The sequence below is a fragment of the Diceros bicornis genome, chromosome 28, assembly GCF_020826845.1.
Source record: "Diceros bicornis minor isolate mBicDic1 chromosome 28, mDicBic1.mat.cur, whole genome shotgun sequence".
NCBI classification, from domain to species: domain Eukaryota; kingdom Metazoa; phylum Chordata; class Mammalia; order Perissodactyla; family Rhinocerotidae; genus Diceros; species Diceros bicornis.
In genome coordinates, this window is record NC_080767.1 from 27,599,036 (window position 1) to 27,624,672 (window position 25,637).

The following is a 25,637-nucleotide window of genomic DNA, read 5'->3' on the forward strand; positions in this document are numbered from 1 at the left end:
CAAGGCAAAGGCAGAGGAAAGTTAAACATCAGGTCAACGACCGGGTTGTAGTAAATGCAGCAGGCAGTGTGGACAGTGGGTGGACAGATTGGTCACCATGCCACACTGCAATGCCAAGGCCCCGTGCGGGCCTCACTGGATCTTTCCTCCATTGGGAACGGCACCACCTCAGGGGGCTGCTCTAGGACGTCACAGTCCCCCGGCCACCCGAGTGGGCTCAGCAGAGAGCTCGGTGACATCCGAGGGCCACGACACCTGAGACCCGGCCTGTCCCACCTGGGAGGGCGGGACCTGGGCTCTGAGGCTCCACACGAATCAGCAAGTTGAAATGAATCACTTGATGAGAATCTTCAAACCGCAGGGCTGGCTGAGCACTAAGCAAAGCCGGGGACGTGAGGCCGTCACAGTGCACTGCACTAACGCCTCAGCCCCAGGGCCTGCCCACAAGGGAAGATGCCCAGCACCTGGAAGCTCGAGGCCTTTCCAACACCTCAGTGTTGGAGGTGTTGAGACCCAAACCTTGTTTGACAGCAACCCTTAAACCAACTTTAGGACAGAAAACATGAAGGGGAAAAATAGATCTCCTCTGGCCAGACAGCCCTTTCTTCCTCAATAAGCAGGAACCACAGGTGTAACAGAGACAGCGCACGCTCGGGGGGAACCACAAGCTTTATTGGCGGCACGTTCTCCTCAGGAGCCTGGTCTGCTGGGACTGGACGTTCCTGGATGGGCAGCCCCGGGCCTGAGCTAGGAAAAGGAGGAGAAAAAGGAGAATTTTAGGTCCCATGGAGGGTTTCTGAAGTAAGATCCCTGACAGAGTTAAAGGTGAGATTGTTATTCTGAAACCACTTTCAAAGACAGACTGTTTGATCAGTAAATATTTACAGACCCAAATGACAATGAGCTCGTATTGTACTCACTCAAGAAATAGTTATCAAATGCCTACTATGCGCTAAGCACTGTTTGCTGTATTTCTCACTGGCAAAACTAGCATACAAATGTAATAACTGGAACAACCACTGAAAACACGGCATGATAAAAGGAACTTCATGCACTGCTGGCAGAAAAACACAGCTGTGCAGGACATGTCCCCTGGTTCCACCTTCAACCTCCTTTTTCAAAAGAAGTCATTTCCTGCCCTGCACCCATTCCCCACCTCCTAAATGACTTTCAATGAAAGGAACTCAAAGGGACATTACCTCCAGGTTTCCTCTGGCCTTCCGAAGGATTTTGTGGGTTACAACCACTGAGGAGAGAGCAGAGTACGGGATGATCAGACACAGGTGCCCTGAAAGTCAGTGTGAAGACCAAGTGCCAGGAGGAGGAGCCTCCAGCCCCAAAGGGTTCAGATGTGTGGACAACCCTGAAGCACCCAGACCAGACCGAGGTGTGAAGGCCCCACCTGCCCCATCACACACCCCAGGACCTAATAATCCACTGGCAAGGGTGGACCAGAGACACCTCTTCCAGTCCATGCTAAGCCACAACCTCCCAGCGATACCAGAGGGTAGAGTGTGCTACACCATGTTACAGACCACAAACCAAGGCTCTGCAAGGCTGGCTGGATGCCCAGGTACCCCCAGGGCTCACCTCTGTGTGCCTGAGCGGGCAATGGTGCCAGGCACGGGCAAGGCCTGCACCTGACTAGCTCCCTCTGAACAAGCAGCTCTGGGAAGGGGTTGGGGGCGGAGCACTCCAAGAAAACTCATGAGTGAAGGCCCAAGTCAAGGTCAAGGGCAGTTCTGTAAAGTCAAACTTTTACCCAGCAGTTCTTAGAGCAGGCTCTGAGTGAACGAGGAGAAAGCACTCTGGGCAGTTTTTCTCCTTGGCTGCCCTTGAGCTGGCAGAAGAGCCCAGCGTGGTTCCCCTGGACAAGCCACAGGCCACCAGGTCAGGAGGGGGTGGGCGGGATGATTTCAGAGTCCCTGCCGATGTGACACTGGGCTGTGCGTGGGGCAGATCAAGGAACCGGCAGCAAAGTAAAGTAAGGCCGCTTCTTCCCTCAATCTTTTTCTTGTCCACAAACTCCAGTAGCAGTGGAATGCCACCACTGAAGAGACTTCTAAGCCTGATCAGCGGTCAGTTCTAAAGAGGGTTTGGTGAGGGCCAGGGAATCAGTTTACTCCTGGGGAACTGGGCTTTTAGCCAATAGTGCCCAAGGCTGAAACAGATTCCCTATCAGCACACACAGCCTGCTCCCCAGTGGCTCATCAGAATAGGTGCCATGTGGTGGCCCTAAGAAAATATTTATTTCCTGCCTCACAAAAATTTCCATCTGAAGGTAACAAAGTCTGTTTGCAATCTGTGATGCCAGGGGAAGGGACAGACAGTGTGGACTCATTTTTAACTTGGCAAAATGAAATTTAGAGGTGCCCACTCCCTCCCTGACCTACCCCCACCCCCATGCTGCAGGACAGGAGTTCTTAACCTGTGACCAGGGATATGCTTTGAGGGGTCCTAAATCCCTGGAAACTAAGTGCAAATCTTCGTTTATCTACGGATGTATGCACTTTTCTGGGCCGAGAGATCACACCTCTCCTGAGATTCGCCAAGGGGCCTGTGACCCAGAAAAGACTACGTATCATGGCAGTGGAGGTTAAAAATAATGTTGAAATGGTACTGAAAGTAATGCAGGCAGAAGACTTCAGTAAAGAGCTAAGGCTCACCTGCCCAAGTGTGAAAGGGCCCCCACGTCTGAACAGCACTGCCCACCTCCCAGGGCACAGAAATCCCCACTGTGACAAGAGGCCCAAGGGACAGAGCAGTGAAGAGCTTGTCTCAAACCAAGACTTGCCCAATGCAGAGGCGAGACTCCAACCCCGATCTGTCTGACTCGGCACAGGGCTCTTTCCAACTCAGCAGAGTGCCAGCAGGGAAGACACCAACCTCAGTGGTGTCCAGGTGGTGACAGGCAGTTTGCCAACTGTGACCTCAGTGAACAAACCCCGCCCTGCGCAGCTGGGATTCCTGTCTCAGAGGCTGAGGTAAAGTGGGTGATTCCAGGTCACATGGTGAGGGAGTGGTAGGGGTCCTCGAGTCTCATGCTGGCACCTCTCCTTTCCCCTGCAGACTCTGGGAGGAGACGTGGTGTTCAAGTGCCCTGGGCCCCTGCTCTTACCCGTCACCACACGGGGAAGGGAGAGGAGGGGACGCTACATACGCTGACTTTCACTTAGTCACTTAGAGCCAGAAGCAGACCTGTGAGGCTGGTAGGGTTTGGAAATTTCTAAGGACCTGACTCGTTAGGATGGGCTACAGAGCCTGGCACAGGAGAAGGAGTCACAGGCCCAGGTCAGCCACCAGGTGCACAACCTTGGGCAAGCCCCTCACCCGGCTCTGAACTGACCCCTGCTCTGCCCCATGCCTTGGAGACAGAGATGGGTGACACTGCCTTAGCATGGGAAATGCTATGACGCATTTGAGGTTTTTCTGACTATTAATGGTTTGCCACCTCCATACACAGGATTCAGTCTGACCTAATGGAAAAAAAGAGGCAGAGAACTAACATTTGCTGAGCATCTACTCTGTCCCAGGAAGAGCACAACACAGTCTAGGGATCATTACCATCCCTATTTTATAGGTCAGAAAACTGAGGCCCTTGTTATAAAGTTGTGATTAGAACCCAGGCCCATCTGGCCAGTCTGAGTCCTTTGGAATTACTGCCTCCAGTCAAAGATGACAAATCTGAAGCTCCGAGAGTTCAAGTCATTTATTCCAGGTCACACAGGAAAGTGGAGATCGGCACTGCGCTCATTCAGTGATTCTGTGCTCACCGACCTAGGACTCGGGCTGGCTTCTGTCCTCTGGATCTGCCACAGTAACTTACCCATCGGAACCTACTGCCCACTTCGGAAATTTCCTCCCCTGTGAATGGGGTTACTTCATGTGCCCTATGACTGTTAGGGGCCGCCAAGGAGGAGAGATGCCACTGCAGAGAGTTCCCACTCCCCCGGACGTGGGAGCTGAACAACAGCACCCGTTCCCAGCCCCTTGCTGCTCCAGTGGTCTCACCCAAGTGTTCCACAGCCACCACAGCCCTGACCACGACTGGCCCCTCTCCCCCATGTCCCCTCTGGTGCTCCTTTTCTCTACGGGTGGCATGAACTCTAGGCCACAACCCCACAGACATCCAACACTCTGCCAGGGCCACCTCCTTACCACCTTTCAAAACCATCCCCTCTCCTCCACGGCCCTACCACTGTCACGTCAGGCCTCCCCACAGCCCACCATGGTCTCCCCGCCTCCTGGCCCCTCCATGCTCAGCCACGGGGACCTTCTAACACACAGTGGACCATACCAGTCCCTGTTGCTCACTCTTGAGTCTGGCCCACAAGGCCCCTTGTGACCTGGTCCCTACTTACCCCTCTTCATCTCTCACAGCAAAAGCCTTGGCATGTCCTAAGCATGTACCTGAACACGTAGCTCTTGCCCTGAGGCCGCCTGCCAGAATCCTGTTCCCACCCCTTCTCTAACTCCTACTCATCCCTCAAGACCCAGTCAGTCCAGAGCCTTGAACCACCTCTCAGCTGCCTGGAGGCACTCAGAACACAGTCCCGCAGCTCATTTGTGTGTAGCCTCCATTAAGCCGAAGCTGCAGGCTGGCAGGAGCTGTCTCGTTCACCCCTGCCCCCAGAGCCTGGCATGGGGGCTCAGAGCAGGAACGCAGTGCTTGCTCTGTGACCGAGCGTCTCTCTTGCAGCTCAGACTCTGTCGGTCTCACAGAGTCTGTTTTCAGAGGGCTCTCGGGGGGTGGCTAAGGAGAACTCCTACTTGACAATAACCTATGCTCTGCACTTCTCAGAAATGCTCCAGAAATGTTGGACTTTGATAAGAGAGCAGCACAAGGCAGGCTGGGGCCTCTGGAGAGGAAAGCGCTAAGTCAGCAGTTCTCCTCAGACAGGGAAAGTGACAGGCAGACAGCCCAAGGCTCGGCCAGAGCTGTGCCGCCAAAAGCCACTAGAAGCAGCTCAGCAACCGCCTGCCTCTCTAAACACGCGGCGGAATGAGTGCTGAGAGTTTAGATGGGGGAAATGGAGCTGTTCCCAACAACCCCCAAAGCCCCTACATCAGGGCTCGGACCAACCTTACAAAGGCTATTTAACCTCTCCAACCCTGCATTTCCCGCATCTGTCTTGAGAAGTATTTCTCAAATCCGTCCCCTCCTCTGGATCCCTACTGCCCAGCCAAGGCCCTCCTTCTCGAGAGCCTGCCTAGACCAGTGAATCAGCTCCTCATGGTGGAGCGGCCACCAGCAAGCCTTTCTCGCACGCAGACGTGACTGATCTGTGCTCTGCTCCAAGTGTAAGCCCCCCTGAGCTGCCACCTAAGGCCTTGCCTGATGCAGTCCTGGTCCCCCGACCCTGCCAGCCTCAACCTGCCACTTGTAGCTCTCTCCCTAGCACCATGAACCATTGTTGGTTTCTCACATACAAAAGCTCACTTCTTGCCTCTCCGCCTTTTGCCCTTTGCCCATGCTGTCCCCTTTCCATCTGATCAATGCCTACTCTTCCTCGCAGACCCAGCTCAGGTGTTGCTTCATCCAAGAAGCCCGCCTCCCAGGACAGAGCAACACCCTCCCCACTCCCACCTCAGTGCTCCCGAAGGCCCTACACATGTGCCCATTACTGCACATGCCATGCACCTATCTCCAAGAAGATGACAGTCCCTGGCACCGAGGGCCCCTCCACAAAGGTCTGCTAAGTGAACTCTTTTGTCTGTGCAGGTCAGGAGGGATGAAGGATGAAAGAAAACCCATAAATAGGGGGCGTGATGACAAACAGTCTGGGCTCCAAGGGGGTAGTCCAGGGCTGGCTTTTTAGTCCTCAGAGGCAGGAAATGGTCTGACATGGTGGCCGCCCCCCACCACTCACTTACGCTGATCAAAGATGACTTTCTCCTGGTGCTTGCTCAACTGCAAAAGCTTCATAGTGTTTTGCAACTTCTTTTCTTGTTCAAACAATTTTTTGTGTAGTTTGGTGATCTCTGCCTTCATTTCTCCAGTCTAAAGAGAGACGGAATTAGAAAAATGAACAAACAATATAAAATGTCATATCACATAGGAAGAATTATAAAAAAATATAAAAAGATACTCAACCTTACTAACAAAGATATTTGAATAAAACCTAGAAGCCATTTTCTGCTGATAAGATCGGCAAAACCAGGCAAAATCCAGAGATGGTGAGGGTGTGGGGAGAGCACTCCCATGACCGCTGGTGGAACTGTAAATTGGCACAGCCCAGGTGGAACGCCTTGGCAAGATTTACCAAACTGTAAAATGCGTTGAACCCTTCGACCCAGCAGTTCTGCACTTTGGCATTAACCCCAAGGAATAATAATATAAGCACAAGACGAGGCCTATGTTCAAGGATGTTCATCTCAGCACTGTCCATAGCAGGAAAAAATAAACAACCTGATTTGTGTCAACAGAAGATACATAAATTATGGTACTTACATACAGCGGAATAATTTTGCAGTTATTAAAAACTATGCTGTAGAATCCATTTATCGACACTGAAAGATGATTAGTGACATCATAAAATTGAATACATATGTCTATATCCACAGATGTGTGTATCATGATGTCTAAAAAATTTGATGACAGAAACATCAAAATGTTAATAGTGATTATCTCTGAGAGATGTGATTTGGAATGTCTTACTTTTCATTTAAAATTTATGAGAACTGTTCAAATTTTTTTATAAAAACTATAATGCTTTTTAAAAAAATGCTAATGCTTAAATCTTAAAAAGAGAATAGAAAGTATTATTAGGAAAGTATGATCCATTAGGAGAACCTATTCTGATTTTTCAGAGGTGAGAGGAGAGTGGATGGGCGGCAAAACCAGAGCCGCCAGTCGTCTGAAATGAAACATGCACACTACAGAGGCACTCTTCACTAGTCTCTGCTAAACTAGTTCTCAGGGTTAAGGACACTCTCTTTCTCATAAAGTACCCCACTGTAAGATCCCCTGGCACAGGCCACTCCCTGCTACATTGCAATACCTCTGCGCCCAGGAGGGGAGATGCAGAGCTGTCAGTTTACAAAGAGTCACTTTCCTTTGTTCCCAAATTTGTTTTAGCAGCTGTACTTGTAATCAGTTACATAATTTAATTAAGTATTAAGTAAACCCAAGAAATATGTGTATGAAAAGAGGGAACTGGTTGTATGAAAACCAACATATGCTTCGGGAAAGCCTTGATAAAGGCAAGTCACTAAAAAAACACATTTCTGGCAAATGAGGTGTGGGTGAATCAACTATCAAAGAAGTGGGAGGAAGACGGTCTAAAAGAATTCTAGATTCAAATTACTTTGCAAATGTCTCAAGCTTTTTCTTCATCTTAAAGAAACAGAAATTGGAAGTGACAGACATACATTATGGATGTAGTTTATGAAAGAAAGCAGATGTGGAACTCAATCATCTGACCCATATTCAAAGAAAATGCCCTGGCCCCACATCAAAAGAATGACAAATGAACGTACACTTAACCATTTTAAGTTAAACTAAAACGTTTAAGGTATGTATCATTTTTTGATTCCCTGCTTTAACCTACTGGTAAGATTAACCAATCGTGTTAGCTACAAGGACTTCAACTGTTCTTCCAAAACAGATCCTAATTTAAATACTAGGTTTTCTTTGATTCTCTTCCTCATGCTAAGCGCCCACAAACATTTGTGTTCTGGCCATGGCTTCATAGGTCACACATTCCAGGACAAAGTCACTCTACATTCAGAGCCTTGCTTCCTTCCACATCTGTAATACAGGGATGGTCCCTGAGCCATCTACCCCACTGCAGCAGAGTGAGACTCAAATGAGAGGATGCCCGCAGACAGGGAGGATGATTATTCCACACCCTACCTGGCTAACCTCTATTCTGCCTGGCTAACCTCTATTCTGCCTGGTTAACCTCTATTCCTCTTTCTAAAGTCAGCTCAGGCATCGCCTCCTCCAGGAAGCTTTCCTTGAGACTCTTCCCCAGCAGTCTAGGTTGGTTACTGCTCCTTTGGGTGACCATTGCGCCCATTTCACGTTGGACTGTAACTGATCATTTACCTGCTTACCTCCCCTCCCAGACTATAACCTCCCTGAGGGCAGAACTCAATTCCTCCCTCTGACCACCAGTGCCTGGCAAAGGGTGGGTGCTGTGAGACCATCTGCCAACTGGTGGGTTAATTTTCACCTGCACTCTCACAACACCCTGTCCATATTCTATCCAGCACTTAAAGCAAGGAATTTTAATTATTTATGTCTCTGCTGTTCCTCTGAATTACAATCTTCATTTTTACTGGATGAGTACACTACAGCAAAAACAGCACGGCGCCAAAGCCCAGCTCGGTCACTTCCAGCTGTTATGACAGTGGAGCAAGGGAGTTTCTATTCTTACTTCTGGAAAGTGGGAATGATAACACCCAACTCTCTGAGAGCTACTGGAAGGGATAACATGAGATGCTGAGTGTACAGCAGAGCGCCTGACACCCTGGAGGAGCTCAACAGAGCAACTCTTCCTCGGGGCCACAGGGCTGAGCCCAGAGCCAGAAACCACAGCCCTCCCAGGAGGCCTTGAACTTACTCATGACTGTTTGCCTGATTTCTGGAGCTGGTTTGTTTGGTTGGTTGTTTTCTTTTCTATAATGAAAAATCTTAAACATTTACGAAAGTAGAAAGAATAGGATAATGAACCACCAGATGCCCATCCAGCTTCAGCAATTATCAAATCATGGCCAAACTTGTTTCATCTACATAGCTACTCATCCTCACCCTAAAATTATTCTTAAAATCAATCCTAGAAGTCAATCATATTTCATCCATAAAATATTTTAGTATATAGCTCTAGAAGAAAAAGATTCTTTAAAAAAGAAACACACAATTTCATTATCACGTCTAAAACAATGACAATAATTGCTTAGTATCACCAAATTTATGTCAGTAGACACATTTCCCTGATGGCATCATAACTTTTTTTTTTTGAACGATTGATTTGATTCAGGATCCAAATAAACTCCATGTTTTGCATTTGACTGATATTCTCTTAAATTTCTCTTAATCCACTGATTCTCAGAGCTACCAGGAGGATTTGCAAACACAGACAGCTGTGTCCACTCCCAGGCTTCCTAATTCAGTGGGTCTGGGGTGAGGCCCAAAAATTCGCCTTTCCAGCAAGTTCCCAGATGATGCTGATGCTGCTGGTCCAGGGACCATAACTTGAGAACCACCATAAATCTGCAAGTTTCACTCCCTCTTTTCTCCTAGGATGAAAAGATGTTCTAAGCCCATACTGTACATTTCCTGCCCCAGATCTAGAATCAAGCCATTTCCCCAAGGAGTCTTGGTTCCTTTTAGTAGGAAAAGGTATTTAGAAACCACAGTTTGGCACTAGAGGTGCCCACTGGTACTGGAATGGACATTTTAAAAGCCTTTTAAGTAGAGAGAACTAGTAAATATTTTAAATAGGAAATACATCATGAGTTCATACTGATATTTCCAATTCAAATTACAGATTATAGTATTTACTTCTTTGATTTTTATATTTATATCTCTTCCCTGACAGTAAAAATCGCAACACAATTAGTTATTTGTTTTATCCTACAATAGAAATATAAGTTTCAAAACATCAACACCAACATTACTACTAACAATATAATCACTGAAAACCGTTTAAAATTTTTTTGGCAGGTTTTTTTTTTTTGTGCCCTTAGAGTATTTCCACTAGGAATATATAGTCAAGTTACTGTGTTTTAGTCATTGAAATGTTTCCTCTTTGTATGGTTATGCCTCCAACACTATATACAATAAGGTTTGTTTATTTCATCTTGCTATAAATTTTTAGAAACTGCTTTTGTTCCTCATTTGGATTTATTTTTATTTATCATTATGTAAAGCACTTATACAGTTATAAAGTCAAACTTACAGAACAAGGTCTATTTAGAGAAATCCACCTTCTATCCCTGCCCTTCCATCCTCTTCCTCCCCACCCCTATAAGCAAAGCAGCCTCTTTTGTTACTGTTCATCCTTCCATTTAAAAAAGTTTTCATAAATGAATGTGTGTATATATTTGTATCTATCCCCACAACTTTCTTAAATAAACTGATGGATATAATACACACTTTCCAAAGTAATCCTAGCGACTGTGGAGGATGGTGTATTAAATCCAAAAGGCAAATTAATGACACTCAGAGAAAACACCAGGTAGTAAAAAACCTTTGGGGTTGCTGGCGAAAACTCGGAAATCTGCTTTACACACATTTCATACCAAGAAAAAGGCACTATGTGAAACACAGGCAGGGACAGAAAAGTGGCTAGAGGCAATTTAACACCACACAGGAGGTCTGTGTACACCAGCAACCAGACTGGAGCTGCTCTAAGCTCCTTCTTCAGGCTCTAAAATCCTATGATGCTAAAGTGAGCAAAATCAATTACCTGAGAAACCCTCAGAAAGAAGGGGTGAATCGTCACAAGCACTGACCAGTCTCTGGACTAATTTGCTAGTAACTGTAATTTATATTTACACATATACACACAATAAGAACTGTATCCATCTATTTAACAGATACTACTCTGTACTGAGGACAAAATAGTGCATTGAGGATGAATTTAGTTCAGACATGCTGTGCTCTAAAAATCTTATGGGCAAGTACTAGTTTGGCAGTATGGGAGGAAATCATTCATTCAAAAATATGAACAAAATAGACAAGGATCCTCATGGAAAACAGAGTGAGAAAGATGTTAAACAAACAAATATGTAATTATAACCTATGATGAGGGCTATGATGAAACAGAAGAGGATACTATGACTGAGTGATCACGGAGCCTCTCTGACCTTGAAGTAACATTGAAGCTGACACCTGAAAGGTGACAAGGAGCCAGCCAGCCAGGAGGAAGGTGGGGGACAGGCAGTCAGAGCATCTTTGTCACCTAAGCCTAAGCTGGAAAAGAGCTTGGCGGGTTAGCAGAAAAGGAAAGGGCAATGTGGGTCTGGAATCCAGTGGGCCCCCTCTTCGTCTCCAACACACCATCTTCTACTCCATGCCCCCACCAGCTAAAAGTGGGAAAAACATGATTTCCCTGTGCAGTGACTGGTTATGCACTTTCCCGAGCTTAGTGCACCCAAACTTCCTCTCCAGGATCCCCAGGGGGAACTCGCAGGACAGGCTCATTAGAACCTTCTGAGCAGAGAGGGCTGCTTCACTGCTACTTCTCCGCCATGGTTGACAGATCTGAGAGCTGTCAAAAGGGGTTTAAGTAGATGAGTAATGACACAGGATGCAAATTTCCCTTCTACCTTCCTGCTGGCCTTGGGCAAGAATTTACAGGTTAGATCAATGAAGGGGGAAATATCTACCAGGCCACCACACAAAGAGTTCTAACTCTTCCTTAACCTTCAAGCTCCCTCTCCCAGGGAGGATTCTCTGGTGACCAGAGTCGGGGCTCACCTTGTCAAAATACTACATGTTTCCCACAGGCAAAAACCCGGGCTTACTTCTGCTCTGCCTGACTCTCAGTTTGTGCCGTGAAAGATGGGGATGAGGATGGGTGTGGGAGCAAGTGTTCTTAATTCAGTCACGTTCCAGTTACTGCAAAGTTAAGCTTTTAAGGGAAATTTCAATGGTTTTATATTAAATGATTTTCATTGGCTAAAAAAAAGAAATTTCTAAGTAGTTAAAACAGATTTGAACAAGGCTCACTAAAGTATGAAGCTAAAAGCTATCAAAAGGAATCAGACGGTTCAGAGACAGGCATCTAAAATGAAAGAGATTTTGAGTAGAAAGGAATGAGCTAGCCCACGAGGACAAACCAGGACTCGAAGCCTATAAAATACAATTTTATCCTTTGGATTCAGATATTTGTGCTTTCAAACCAGCTCTGTAACCTTCAATACATGCCTCACTCCCTGAGCCTCCATCTCCTCATGTGTAAGAAGATGGACAGGATTTCCCTCGGCAAAGATGTGCTAAGAGTGGGGACACAGTCGGATCAGGGCCACAGGCCAAGCTCACAGGGGTGCTGGGGGATCACGTAAGAACATGCCTGGAGCAGCCAGCAGGGGGCCTGAAACGTCACTCTTAGCAAACACAGTGCCTCCCCTGCCCTCCGACACATTCCCCAAACTGAGGGCACATCTGTTGTGGGCCAGGTCCTGGGCTGGACACGGAGGACACTGAGATACAGGCCCCAGAGGCATCCTTGAGCTTCTGAATCCATGTGTCACCACCTACCTGTTCACAGTGAAGCGTGCACTGGCCATTTGTGGGAAGCGAGACCCTCCAGAGAAGTGTCAGTAACCTCGAGGCTTCATCCAGGATCAGCTTGGCTGTGCTCACGCTGGTGACAAACCTGCTCAGGGGTGCCAAGTGTGGACCCTGCACAAGGGGATGAGAAGGTTGTCACATGCAGTCTTGAAAAAGACTATAGACAAGCCAACTTTAATGGGCACCATAAATCTCTAGACCACAGGGCTTGTGTTCCACATGCTAAGCAAGAGCTTGGTGCCAGATGACATCAATTTATTGTTCTTAAAGACTGGTGAATTATAGATAATGAGAGAATTTCGGTGGTGATTTTAGCCCAATCAATAAACCATGATTAATAACCACCTGCATTAACTCTATTTACTACGCCAAGAGGAGGGTCCGTGGTAGTGCCACTTGCACTGCTCCACAGCCCACAGAGCCTCTCCAGAAGGTAGACAACCCCAACAGCAAGCGATGCAACAGGAATGTTTTTGTCTTCTGCAGTCCCTCCTAAACAGCCCTGCTTACTACCAATCTGACATGAGGACCTTAAAAAGTCTCTCTCACCATCTCTGCTGGCAGAAGCAAACTCAAATTGGGGGATATCAAGGGCATGAGACAGCAAAGAACATGAGTCAGAGAAGGGAAAACACAAAATATATTTTAAAAAGAGAAAAGAGATTAAAAGAGCATTGTCTTCACAAGTAATAAAATAAATACAAAAGAAAATGACACACCCCTTTTAGCTACCAAACTGGCAAAAAAATCATTTATAAATAAAAATATTCAATGAAGACAAAGGCATAGTGAGATCCTCTCACTCATAAATGAAGATACAATATTTTTGGAAAGTAATGTAACAATAGTTAAAGAGCCCTAAAGAGTTCACAACATTTGAGCTTGTAATTCCACTTCTAGGGTTCATCCCTAATGAACTAATCAAAGATATGACCAGAGATCTATTTATAAGGATGCTCATTACAGCTTAAATGTCCAACAAACAGGTGAAAGTAAATAAATGGTGGTACATTCATATGTTAGCTTGTTTTCAGCCATTAAAAGTCAAGTTCTAGAAAAACTGAATGAGATAGGAAAAATTTTAATATGTTTAACCGAAAGTCAAAATATGAAATTCACATATGTATGAGCCAGTTTATTAAACTTTATGAAAGAGCTAAAGCATATATATATCAAAATTTTAAGAGTTGAGTACTATGTGGTATTTTTATAGATGTGTTTTTTATGCTTTTCTATAGTTTCTAGCTTTTGTACAAAAAAAGATAATTAGAAAAGAACAATGTTATTAATATTCATTAATTCATTCAACAAATATTTACCATGCACCTACTCCATGCCAGGTTCTGTGCTAGGTAGTGAATACACATATTGAGGAAAACAGACACTACTTCTCTGCTCTCCTGAAGCTTATTATCTAGTGGAATATAAAACGCAAAATTGATTTTTACAATATAGTAAAACAAAAAACAAAAAGGGAAAACAGGTATGAGGAAGCAGGGGACCCAAGACCCTCAGTGAGGACCTGAGAAGAGGGACCAGAACACGTGACCCACTGGAACTCAGAGGTTGGGTCCAGTCTGAGAGGAAAAACAAAATTTGACCCCAAGCCTTGGAGAAAGTGATCGTGTAACTTTATGTCGAGCACCTGGCACATGGGCTCTACAAGAGAGAACTTTATAATAAAGAGGATTCCAGTAGGATGAGCAGGAAGAAGGGGATGGTAAAAGGGGCTGAGGAGTCTTCCAAGCCAGAGGGCACAGGGGGCCAGGGCTAGAGACGGGATGTGGTTGGCAAGCAGGGACGAGAGCACACAGCCCAGCCTGATGGGAACAGGGCACACGGAGGTAGAAATCGAGAGAGGACGGTGGGGAGGCAGGCAGGCGCAGACCTAGAAATGAGAATCCCCTGGAGTCTGACAGCACCCAGGGGGAAGTGGTTCTGCACGGGTGAGGGAGGTGACCTGCAATGTTCTTCAGGAAGCAGTGTCATGACACAGAAAGAGAGCCCTTGGAGGACGGAGAACTGAGTTCAAATCCTGACCGCTTAAGTCACTCCATCTCAGTATCTGTGAAGTAGGAATGACATGACCTACTTCAAGGGCTGTTCTGGGATGAAAGAAAATGCTAGATTAAAAGCTCCTCTGCAAGAAGAGATGGCAGCTGCCAACAACCTTGAGGTGGGTATAGGGTATCTCACATTGGCACGCTCATCACAAAGCAGGTGAGAAATTACGGTGTGGCTGACCCTCTGCTACATGAGGATCAGGACCTGTAGCTATCTTGTTCGCCACAGTAGCCCCAGAGCCTGAGCACAGAGGCCTGGAGAGGTGACTGGGTAGATGAACAGATGGACACACTGAGGGACTGAAGGACAGAAGGACAGATGAGACTGGACAGACAGAGGTGGTCGTGGGGAAGTGCAGATCACAGGGAAGCAATCCGTTACACAGGGCACGAACCTCAGCAAGTGTCCCTCCCACAGGAAAACTACAAACAGTCCCCTAGACTGGACCTGACCCCTGAGCTTTCATGGCTAATTCCTAGTCCCTCTTCTCAGAGCCTCACTGAGGACACGTGCGCCCCTAGCCTCCTAGCACCCTCAGCCAGCCCCGTCCACTTACTGCTCCCAGAGAGCATCTCTCCCTCCAGCTCAGTGGGTCGAGTTACCTTTATTCCCAGCTCCTGACTCGTGGAGCTGGGAGCTTCCTGGATTTGAATGTCCATCTCGGCAAGGAGCTTCTGGCCCTGGCCAATCTGCTTACACAGGGCATCGTAGTCCTCAGTCAGGCCCAGGATGTGGTGGCCACTCTTGCTGGCCCAGAGGCGGTGGCCAGGGACCAGCTGGGACATGCATGGGGTGCTGATGGCTGAGCTGCCGCTGTCACAGGAGAGGGAGTCCATGTCATGTCCAGAGAGTGGAGGAGTCTCTGAAGCTACGGAATGAGAGGGAAGACGTCAGATCTATTTGGGGCAGCACCCTGCATTCAAGAAGCTGCGTTCAAGGATGCTGAAGCCAGTCCGGAGGGCTAAGAGTAGCCGTCAGGCCCAAATGTCACCTGGCCCAGCCCAGAGGGGAAAGAGGCCTGGCTCCTGGACCTCAGTCTGTACATTACTCCATGCTGGGCTTACTCACCTTGTGGGAGAAGCTCAATTCAATTCAACCATCACTTGTCAGGCACCCACTCTGCAGAAAACCCCTGAATTACACGGATGAATCAAGCCAGGGCCTGCATTCCAGGAGGCCGTGGTCTAATCGGAATACAGAAAGCATGTGGGAGGTGTAACAGCACAACAATGAAGAGCTGGAGCTCAGAGGAAAAAATAATCAATTCTCTGTGCAGAAAGGGAGATCAGGGAAGGGTTCTTAGAAGGAGCCACATTTAAGCTGGGTTGAACAGGTAGCCAGAATTACACTAAATAGAGGTAGAAGCCTGTTGCTTTCTACCTTTGGATCAACAGAAGTATGGATGAATAACTGACTGGGGACATCAGGAAAGGCCTTTTACAGAGAAGTCTGCATTCACAATGCGTCTTGAGAAGTAGTAGGATTTTCACTGGCAGAGAATGAGACAAAGGCGGTCTGGAAAAGCAGGGAGCTGCACTGCACAGCCCCAGGGAGAGGAAAGTGCAGGCCCGTCTGCAGGACGGGGACCGTCTGTGTGGCAACACGAGGGCAGAGGGAGCAGGCTGGATGGGCCCACCGTGGGGGATGCTGGAGGGCCTTGAGAGCCATGCTAAGGTGGTCACACTTTAATCTAGGACAACAGGGACCCAAAGACGTTGCTGAGGTTGGTGATTCCTGGGAACAGATTAACTGGCTTGGAGGACGAGATCACCAGCTAGAGATGCTGAGAACCCGAAACCCCAAATCCTGCCAAACATTCTCTTGAGTTGGGACCAGAGAGCCCTCTTTTCTTCAATTTAAAACCTCCTACTGCCAAACCCAACCCTGCTGTGGTTACCCAGACTTCAGCTTTGTACCTGATCTTGGTGGCACTGCCAGGGTGGAATCAAACAGATCGCGTGAATTATCGACTGCCATGGGACATTTGTCATCATCTACAAAATACAAAATAAGAGAAGGAAAACAAACTGTCAAAAATTTTAGCTTCACTGTCATCGGCATTTGAGAGAGAACTGAATGAGAACACAGTAATGTACCAGACACCCACAGGCATTCATTCAAGTCTTCACTGGGCATCTCTCCTGCCAGGCCCTGTGCAGGGCACTGGGGAGACACAGTGAGCAGGCCCGGTCCCCGCCCTGGAAGGATTCTCTTATCCAGACAAGTAAACAGGCAGTTTCTCTTCAGGATGGTCAGGGCTAAGGGAGGGAAGCACAGGGGCTGAGAGAGCTCAGGTGAGGAGTGCTAACCCAGAGAAGGGAAAGAAATGCAGGCAGAGGAACAAGCCGATGCAAAGGCACAGAAGAATGAGCCGTCATGACATATGCAGGGAGAATGAAGCAGTTCATACAGCTGAGCCAGGGTGCAGGGAAACGACACAGATGGGATGCAAGGCCAGAAGTGTGAGGGCTGTGGGGACCCACTCAAGGGTTTAGGCAGGGCAACGTCAAGCTGCGATCTGTGTTTTAGACTGAAGGAGTAAGTCTGGAGGCTACTGCAATAACCCCAGTAGGAGAGAAGAGTGACCTATAGTGGGATTCAGGAGGTGATACATTTGAAACAACAGAAGGAGACAAAGCCAATTAGATGCTGTACAAGATGATCTGCCACTTCTATAATTTAGAAAGTTCTTTCACATCTGAACTCTCGGTAGCTCAGTGGGCAGGATGGCACTGTAATTCAGATTTCATGGAAGAGGAGACCAAGGGCCAGAGGCAGGAAGTGATCTGCCTAGCATCACCCAGAGTGTCAGCAGCAGAGTGAGGACTGTGTCCAGGCCTTCGGTTGCCCCACCCAGCTCCTCCCCACGCAGGCACCTCCCAAGGGTGCACTTTGATTCCAGGACCAAGGAGCCAGGGGGTCAGCTCTGCGGAGCTGGCCCGAGAGGAAATGCTTTCCGCCAAAAACAGCAATCTTGAGAGCAGAACCTTCAAACAGGTGCACTTAAATACAGTCCTGAAAAGTCATCTGCAAAGGAAAAAATGCTGCTGCCTACGATACATTCTAATCTTCACTCAAGGAAACTGGAGAACTTTTCCGCCGAGGCAGCACTAACTTTGAACAGTCTCCTGGACACCTCTTCCGAGGTGCACCTAGCTGACCCTGGACAATTTCAAAAGCAGGCAAAGGCTGCTCCACAGCCTCCTCACTTCAGCTGCCCCAACTCTCCCTCCTGGGCACCCCAAGCCCTGAATCGTCCTCCCTGCTTCAATCTCCCCTAGCCCACCCCCAGAATCTCCTTGGTCCCATCTCCTCAAAGCCCTAAGAAGGGCCAGGAGCAGACCTACATTTAAAACAGTAATGCCTACCGCGTGGCGTCCCACGTGGAAGGCGCCAATATGGCACTTTTCCGACCCTTTACAATTCCCCTAGTAGGATTTTATCCTAAGAATACTATTTAACAGCAGAAAATGTATTAACATCGACATTTACTAAAGCTCCAAATCAGAGACCACTTTCATAATCACCAGGGTAATGGTTTGGTGACTGACAATAATCTGAAAACAATAATTAGGAAGCCCGTGTAAAAGCAGGGGAGACATTTATGACGTAATATTGGGCAAAACCAAAGAAAGAACAGAATGGCATAAAAACCAATTTAACAATATAAATTCATGCCTGCATTTGACTACCACATGAAGAGAAATATGCAAAGTAAAAAAATTATCATTTGGGGGGCCAGCCCGGTGGCATAGTGGTAAGTGCGCGCGCTCCACTTCGGCGGCCCGGGATTGGCAGGATCGGATCCTGGGTGCAGACCTACGCACCGCTTATCAAGCCATGCTGTGGTGGCGTCCCACATATACAGTAGAGGAAGACGGGCACAGATGTTAGCCCAGGGCCACTCTTCCTCTGCAAAAAGAGGAGGATTGGCAACAGCTGTTAGCTCAGGGCTCATCTTCTTCACCTTAAAAAAAAATTATCATTGTGTAGAATCGTGAAGAATATTTTTTAACTTTTTTTTCATATTGTCACATCATCTTTTGTTTAAAATTTTACATCTTTGTCAAGGAGAAACCAATGAACCAATCACTACAAGTTCTAACACAAGCTGACTAGGTGCTCTTTAAGAGATTTTAACTTTTTTAATTAAAGCCAATAGATGTAATTCCCAATTCAAGAAAGGTAAGTCCAAATTTTTATCCAATACTTGTTTATAACATATGTTGACATTCCTGGTCCCCTGGATGCGCACGTCCACCCCGTGGGCATTAGAATGACGATGCCCAGACACCTGAGGCTCCAGAAGCTCTCTCTGCTTCAGGAGCGGCACTGGACTCAGAGCTGAACGACTTCTAGCACCAGCTCTGCCACCTACTTGCTGTGTCACTTTGGGCAAGGCCAGTACCCTCTCTGGGTCTGAGTTCCTTCATCCCTAGAGCAAAGAGGATGGCCTAGCTGACTGCTTTGAGCCTGACCATTTGCTGGATTGTTCCAGGCCCTGTGCTTGGTGAGTGGCCACGGAGGGATGGGAACCATCCTATCCTCTTCCTGCTGCCCTCCACAGCCTCTGCAGGGCTGGACAATAAACCCAGAAGCAAATGCAAAACAGAACTAGTTTTCAAACCCACCAGGATGCTTGGCGGATCCTGAAAGACACTGACAGCCAGAGTAAGAGGTTTAGATTCTCTTTTAAAGGCAGTAAGAGGGACTAAAAAGGATTTCCAGCAGTGGAGTAATGTGGGCAGGACTAAATGGATGGGGGAGGGCAAGACTGGAGGCAATGAGGGTGGCTGGAAGCCCAAACTTCACTTCCCTGAGAAGAGGGAGGCCCCAGAGACTACACCATTTTGCCAAAGGTGACAGCTAATTAGTGGTCAGGTCCTCTGGCTCCTAGCATGTAGCGTGTCTGCTGTCAATGGAACGACCTCTGTGGGGCAAGGGCACCATTCAGAAGTTCCTATGTCCCACAAAGATGCACAGGGCTGCGTTTTCAGAGAGGAGAGGCAGGAGCGGTACCATGCTTGTCCAGCTGAAGGGGCCGCTCGGGGATGGACACGGTTTGCAGAGCCAGAGTGAGCGCTGCTTCCTGAGCCTTCTTCTCCCCCTTCGCCAGCTGCTCCTCCAGCTTGCTCTGCAGCATGCTGTTGGTTTCGATGCTCCTTTCCAGCTGGGCCCGCAGAGCCCGGATCTCCGGCAGGAGGCCACGCAGCTCACTGCAAGGGTCCTGCCCCCTCCAGCCTTCTCCCGACGCCTCTGCTCTGGCCTCTGCGAACATGTGCAAAGGGAAGCCTTGACATCTTCCACCACCAAAAAGTCAGCCATCAAAGGAGCTTGACAGTGTTTTACACCCGTCACCACCACCCCCTCCCCTTCCCAAGAACTAGGTACAATTTAAAATAACAACTTGACTTTAAAAACAAAAATATTGGCAGCCTTAATTGCTGCTATTCCACAGGCTAAATAAGAGCTGGAAATTAATTTTCGCTTCTGGCCATAAAAGCCTAGCAAATTGCACACCAAACCCCGAAATTATGTCTAGTCGTAATAAAATCTATTTGGGCTGGAATTATAGAATGAAAAGGGTGATTTTAAGAACCACAGTATATTAAAAAGGCACAACAGCAAGAATAAGAGAAGCAACTTGAGGAGAAAATGACAGCTGTGAGGTGACCCTTTTCTAGATAAACTTTCAATAGGGAGAAACCATCTGGAAAATTAGTTTGAAAAAAAAACCCCACCACACCTCAAAATTGATTCTAAAACATTTACAGTCGAGTCGCACTGATCCAGTATCTCTCACAGGATATAGAGAGAACCAGGGTCAACGACCATCTCCAGAACAAGGTCCAGCACAGAGGAGGCGCGCCATAATTGTCTGCTGAATGAATGGGCAAAAGAAACACACGCTAGCAGGAAAATTATAATAAAAGTTATTTCTTGAGTATCTATTATGTGCCAGGTACTGTGCTAGGATGCTTTTAATAAATGATCTCATTCAACTTTCATGAAAACTCTATAGAATAGATATTAGCAGACACGTTTTATAGAGGAAGACACAGGCCTGAAGGGGTGAGGTGACCTGCTCAAGGTGTCACAGCCGGGAAGCAGGCAGTAAGAATCCAGACCTGAGCTGGTGCCTCCTGAGCCTAAGTCCTTCCACGTTTCCCGCTGCTTCTTCAGAAGAAGAGTGGGCCAGAGAGCCTGCTTCCAGAGGTACCTACTCCACCCAGGAGGCAAGCTCGGGGTCTGACGACAGCATTTCCGGAAAGAGTGCTGAGGCCGCAGGGCCCGGGTGAACTCAGCCCAAGACGCAGCAGCCCCAGGATGAGGGGGGCCTCAGACCAGAGCGCCCAGTACCTCTCGGCCTCCTGTGTTCCTCCTCCAGCTTCTCGTACACCTTCAGCTCCACCCGGAGAGACTGCAGTAGCTTGTCGTTCTGAGAAAGCAGCTGCTGCCTCAATTGCACCGCCTCCTGCACCCTGCAAAGGGCCCACCACCACGCGGAGGACAGGTTAATTCTAACCGAGGGTCACTTACTCCTACCCCACTGGGCAGGCCAGTTCCACCCTCTGCTAGAAGAGTGTGGACAAAGTGACAAGCCACGGTCAAGGATTCCAGGCACAGCCACTAAATCCCCAGTGTCCCTCTGGACCCAGTGCTTTACACACTTATCTCATGTCATCTTCACAGACAACCTAGAAGGTACATGCTATCTAAGCCTCAATTCACCGATATGAGGAAGTGAAGCTCAAAAAGGTCCTGTCTTACCCAGGGGCGCCCAGCTCAGGAGAGGGGCCAGGACTGTGATGGCAAAGACCGTGATCCTGCTAAATCACGGCACCACCCGGGTAACCAAGGGTTACGTCAGTGACTCTAGTGTGGGGCATTCACGAGTGCTGACAGGAGCAACTGAAACACGTGGGACAAGACGGTCTAAGGGGGAAACTGCAGGACGGCAGTCAGCATGACCCTTAAAATTGAAGTCACACTCACGTCACTGTCCTACGCAGAATCTCCCAACGGCTTCCTGTGTACCTCGGAGTAAAAACCAAAGTCCTTCCCACGGCTACAAGGTCCTCCGTGACTTGGCACCCGGCCGCCTCTCTGCCCTCATCCCCTGCCACAGCCTCTCTCCTCCAGGCAGGCGCACTGGCCTCCCTGCTCCGCCTGCACAGGCCAAGGACACCCCGCCTCAGGGCTCTCACCCTTCCTTTGGAAAATGATCTTCCTTCAGATACCTGCAGAGCTCACACCCTCGCTGCTTTCAGGGGCTGCTCAAATGGAGTCTTTCCAGAGAGGCCTTCTCTGACCCGCCCTGGATAAAAGCAGCCACCCGCCCCCAGGACCTCTCCTCCCTACTCAGATGACTTCGCTCCGTGTATTTTATCCCCACCTGACACCCTGCGTGTCTGTGTGCACCTGGCTGTCCCTGTGCACTGGGGCAGGGGCTGGCACGCCCTGTTCTGCGACTGCACTCCAGGGCCTGGACACGTGGCATGGCCACGGCGGCGGGGGGGGGGGGGGGTGACCATGAACACTACCTGCTCAGTTCGCTGCGGCTGGCGCAGACTTCCTGGAGCAGCTGCTGGTTGTGCCTCTCCTTCTCGCCGACCTCCCTCTGCAGCCTCTCATTCTCTCCCTTCACACAGGCGAACTCGCGCTGAAGGTGCTCCAGGTTTGCAGTCTTCCGGGAGAGGGACTCGCGTAATCTCTCATTCTCCTTCTGTTTATCTGCAAACACAGGGAAGCGCCACTGAGAAGACACCGTTTGTTTCTTCCAACCTCATTACGCAAATACAGCACTTCAGCTCGAGCACTCCAAGAACACAAAAGAGAATGAGATCTAATCTGGCATTTAGGATTTTGGCATTCCAGTTATCTTATGCACGTTGGGCAGATAAATCTGTCAACATGAAGGCTGCAGATTAAACGTCACTGGGATGAAATGGGCCTGTTTAATTTTCTATTAAATAATGGGCCGTTCAAACCTAGTTACTTTGCCTTCACAGAGCAAACAGCGGGTAGAAATTATCGACAGAGGCAAGAAACAGGGCCCAAAATTCTGGCAATGGGCGAGGGGCGAGTCCACAAGCCCCCTCTCCCCACCGCCTCCTACTAGGAGACTAGCAGGGCTGTGCAAATGGCAAGCTGGGGCCCACGTGCTCTCCGGCCCTGAGCACAGCACCTCTCCTGAGGGAGAAATACGCCGGGGGCACAGAGACAAGGCAGTCAGGAGCAGGGCTGGGGGCAGAGCAGCTGTTCAGTGCAGCTCCTCCACTCACTGCCTCCATAACTGGGATGCGTTTCTTCACTTCTCTGTGCCTCAGTTTCCTCGTGGGTATTGGTGTAAGGACTAACTGAGTTCCTGTGTGTATAAGGCTGAGCACGGGGTTTCACGAGTACTTTGAAGGCTGGAAGCGCTCCACAACACGAGCTGTTAGCAGCGCTGGCGGTGGTGACAGCTAACACGGCCGTGGCGCTCAACGCAGGCGTTACATTGAGACCTTCACATGGACCATCTTACTTACTCTTCACAGCAAACCTCCCAGGTAGGCACTATTATTCTCCCCAATTTCCAGACAGGAAACTAAGGATACAAGAGGTTAAGGTCCCCCAAGGTCACACAGCTACAAAGTGGTAGGGCCAGGGCTCAGACCAGGTTTTCTGACTCCACTCTTAACCACAACATGGTCATTTCTGAGCAAGTTTTCTCTTCCTCCCTCAGACTCCAGCCATGCCAAGCTTCATCTAATTCCCGACTGGTCTACACTCACCCCCTCTGTAACCCCTAGCCCTTTGCTCTCTTCCTTCTATTTAAAAGGTCCTGGCTCTTCTAAACCACAGGCACCTTGGTTAACCCCTACTTAGCCTTCTAGACGCAGCTTCTGAAGACCAGCTGTCCTGGGGTCAGGATGCCTTCTCCAGGGTCCTGCAGCCCCTCGAGCCTGCCTTTATCACGGCTAACCCTCGTGCTGTCCTGCCATGGGTAGCCAGGCTGTGCCTCCCATCAGACCATGAGCCCCTGAGGGAAAGCACCAGGTCGCACTCACTTCTGTATCAGAGTCTACACAGGCCCCTACACAGAGCAGGAGCCAGGAACGTTTGCTGAGTGAAGCAATGACCTGCAGAAGCCCCAGTTTCATCTCTTAAGCCAAAATCAGCATCGATATCCTCTAGGGCAAGTGAAACAAGCTGCCTAAGTTCCAGCTCCACCACCTTCCAGCTCTATGGCCACAGGTCAGTCAATTCCATAGGCCTCAGTTCCTCACCTGTAAAACAGGACTGATAACACATCACTCCAGAAACGTGGTAAGTACTGAGAGATAATGGAAGCGAAAGCTTACATGACCTTTGGGGGTTAAGCTCCAAACAGGAGGAATTAACAGCAGAATCTTTAGAAAAAATACTGGAAAAGCTTTCCTGATAGTAGGAAATCTCTGTTTGAGATTTTGGCAGTAATATATTCCAGCCCCTCTCTCTCCCACTGTGAACTAAGACAAATGAGAGGTGGCTGTATAGAGGCGATGAGTGACAAGTAGAGAAAGTGACATTCACTGAGCCCCATTAGAGACACGGTGCTGAGGGCTTCACAGCATTTAACTGTCACAACAGCCCTGTCAGGTATTCCTATTTTACAGCTAAGAATGCTGAGATTCAGAGAGGTTAAGTGACCTGCCCAAAGTCACAGAGCCACAGGATTTGAACCTAGGTTGGTCAGACTCCAGTGCCTGCATTCTTCTCACGCCACAGAAGGCTGTGGGGCTCCAGGTTGCAGATGGCTCCTTTAATTCTTACCTCTGGATCCTCTAGTGAGCATTGTATGGAGGGCCTGGTTCTGCTTCCTCAGGAAACGAATTTCTGATGTCAGAGAATTATGCAGCTCTGAACCATAAGCAAAATTGTTTGAAGAACCTATAAAAACACATACAAATAGTGATTTAAGGAGAGTCTTCAGGTAAGTACTGATGGAACTTGCTAGAAAAACAGTTCTAAATAATGAGGAAACACAATACACAATGAAAATCACTCCTGTGAACAACAGAAGGTATTATAAGAGCCCAAAGGGAAATGAGAGTAAATCTGAAAGAGGAGACAAGAGGGGGGCTCCCCCACATCTTACATGTCCTAAGAGTGAACAAAGGAGGAGAGCTGGGCCAGGTGGGGTGAGTGGGTGACAGTCTTACCCTTCACGGATGTCTCTCCAGAGGTCCAAACCCATCTATCCAGCACCTGCTGGACCTCTCCACTGAGACAGTATAAATCTCAGACAAAGCGAATCTCTTCACCTTTCCCCCCTCACCCTTCCAAACCTGCCCTCTCTCCTGTTGCCTACCTCTTTAGATGGTATCACCATCCCTGACCCGAACTAGAAACCTGGGGTCCATCCTAAACACCTCTCTCCCCCACTGCCCGATCAGGCCATCACCACTGCTGACTCTTCTTCCAGGATGCCTCAGACACTGGCCCACTTTCTTCTGTCCCTATAGCTCAGGCCTTAGCACTTGGCCTCTCCGCTACTCTGCCAATGGGGTTATCGTCCTAAACACAGTCCATTCATGTTACTCTCTGCTCAGAAACATCTGATGGCCCACCACTGTGAAAGACCAACAATCAACCAAACCACACACAAGTTCCAAACTTCAGAGCCATTACTTAGCTCCAATCTCATGGCATACCCCACTCCCTCTCCACCCTAGACCCTAGTGCCCCAAAATGCAGCCAAACTGAGCCACTTCTGTGCCTCAAATATCCCATGTGGTCACACACCTCCCTGACTTTGCAGAATGAGGTATTTGGTTTGCCTAGAATGCCTACCACCTTCTTCACCTGTCAACATCATACTCGTCTTTCAACTCCTAGATCAAATTCACTGCCTCTAAGTGTATACTAAAAAGATCAGAGTCTAAAGCTAGACAGACTGGGTTTGAGGTCACTTACAAACTCTGATCGGTTTCCTCATTTACCTGTCCCGGCTGTGTTCCATCTCTGGAAATCCTATCCCTTCCTCTGGCCGGACAGCTCCCTTGACACTCACCTCAGCCCTCCCCAGCCTCTGAGCTTTCTACATCTGCACCGTATATAATGCTCACACCACAGCGACCCTCTGGGAGCACCTACTGTGTGCAAGGTGCTTTCTACATGTGGCAGGCAGATGCATCCCTCCCCATCTTCCTTACTGACCGAGTCGACTATACCACGGAGCCAAAATGCTGGACACCTGCTTCCCCAGCCTCCAGTACAACTAGAACATGGTCACGTGCCACATCTGGTCAATGAGACTTGACAGGAAGCCTGCTGGGAGCTTCTGGGAAGGATTTTCCACCCG

General features: G+C 48.5%; 1 protein-coding gene across 4 annotated transcripts in view; it reads right to left on the reverse strand.

Annotated features, from left to right (window-relative positions):
• Window positions 1-514: 514 nt before the first annotated feature.
• The window catches only part of CDK5RAP2 (CDK5 regulatory subunit associated protein 2), a 175,253-nt gene continuing 150,130 nt past the window's right edge, over window positions 515-25,637 (reverse strand). For all 4 annotated transcript variants that reach the window (XM_058523896.1, XM_058523895.1, XM_058523892.1 and 1 more), the window contains 10 exons: window positions 24,107-24,223; window positions 21,853-22,042; window positions 20,669-20,790; window positions 19,328-19,576; window positions 16,225-16,302; window positions 14,911-15,176; window positions 12,212-12,355; window positions 5,875-6,001; window positions 1,200-1,246; window positions 515-747 (listed from right to left, as the gene is read on the reverse strand). In XM_058523896.1, coding sequence (XP_058379879.1) covers window positions 691-747; window positions 1,200-1,246; window positions 5,875-6,001; window positions 12,212-12,355; window positions 14,911-15,176; window positions 16,225-16,302; window positions 19,328-19,576; window positions 20,669-20,790; window positions 21,853-22,042; window positions 24,107-24,223 — 1,397 coding nt within the window. In that variant the 3' untranslated portion in view covers window positions 515-690. The remainder of the gene's footprint in view (window positions 748-1,199; window positions 1,247-5,874; window positions 6,002-12,211; window positions 12,356-14,910; window positions 15,177-16,224; window positions 16,303-19,327; window positions 19,577-20,668; window positions 20,791-21,852; window positions 22,043-24,106; window positions 24,224-25,637) is intronic.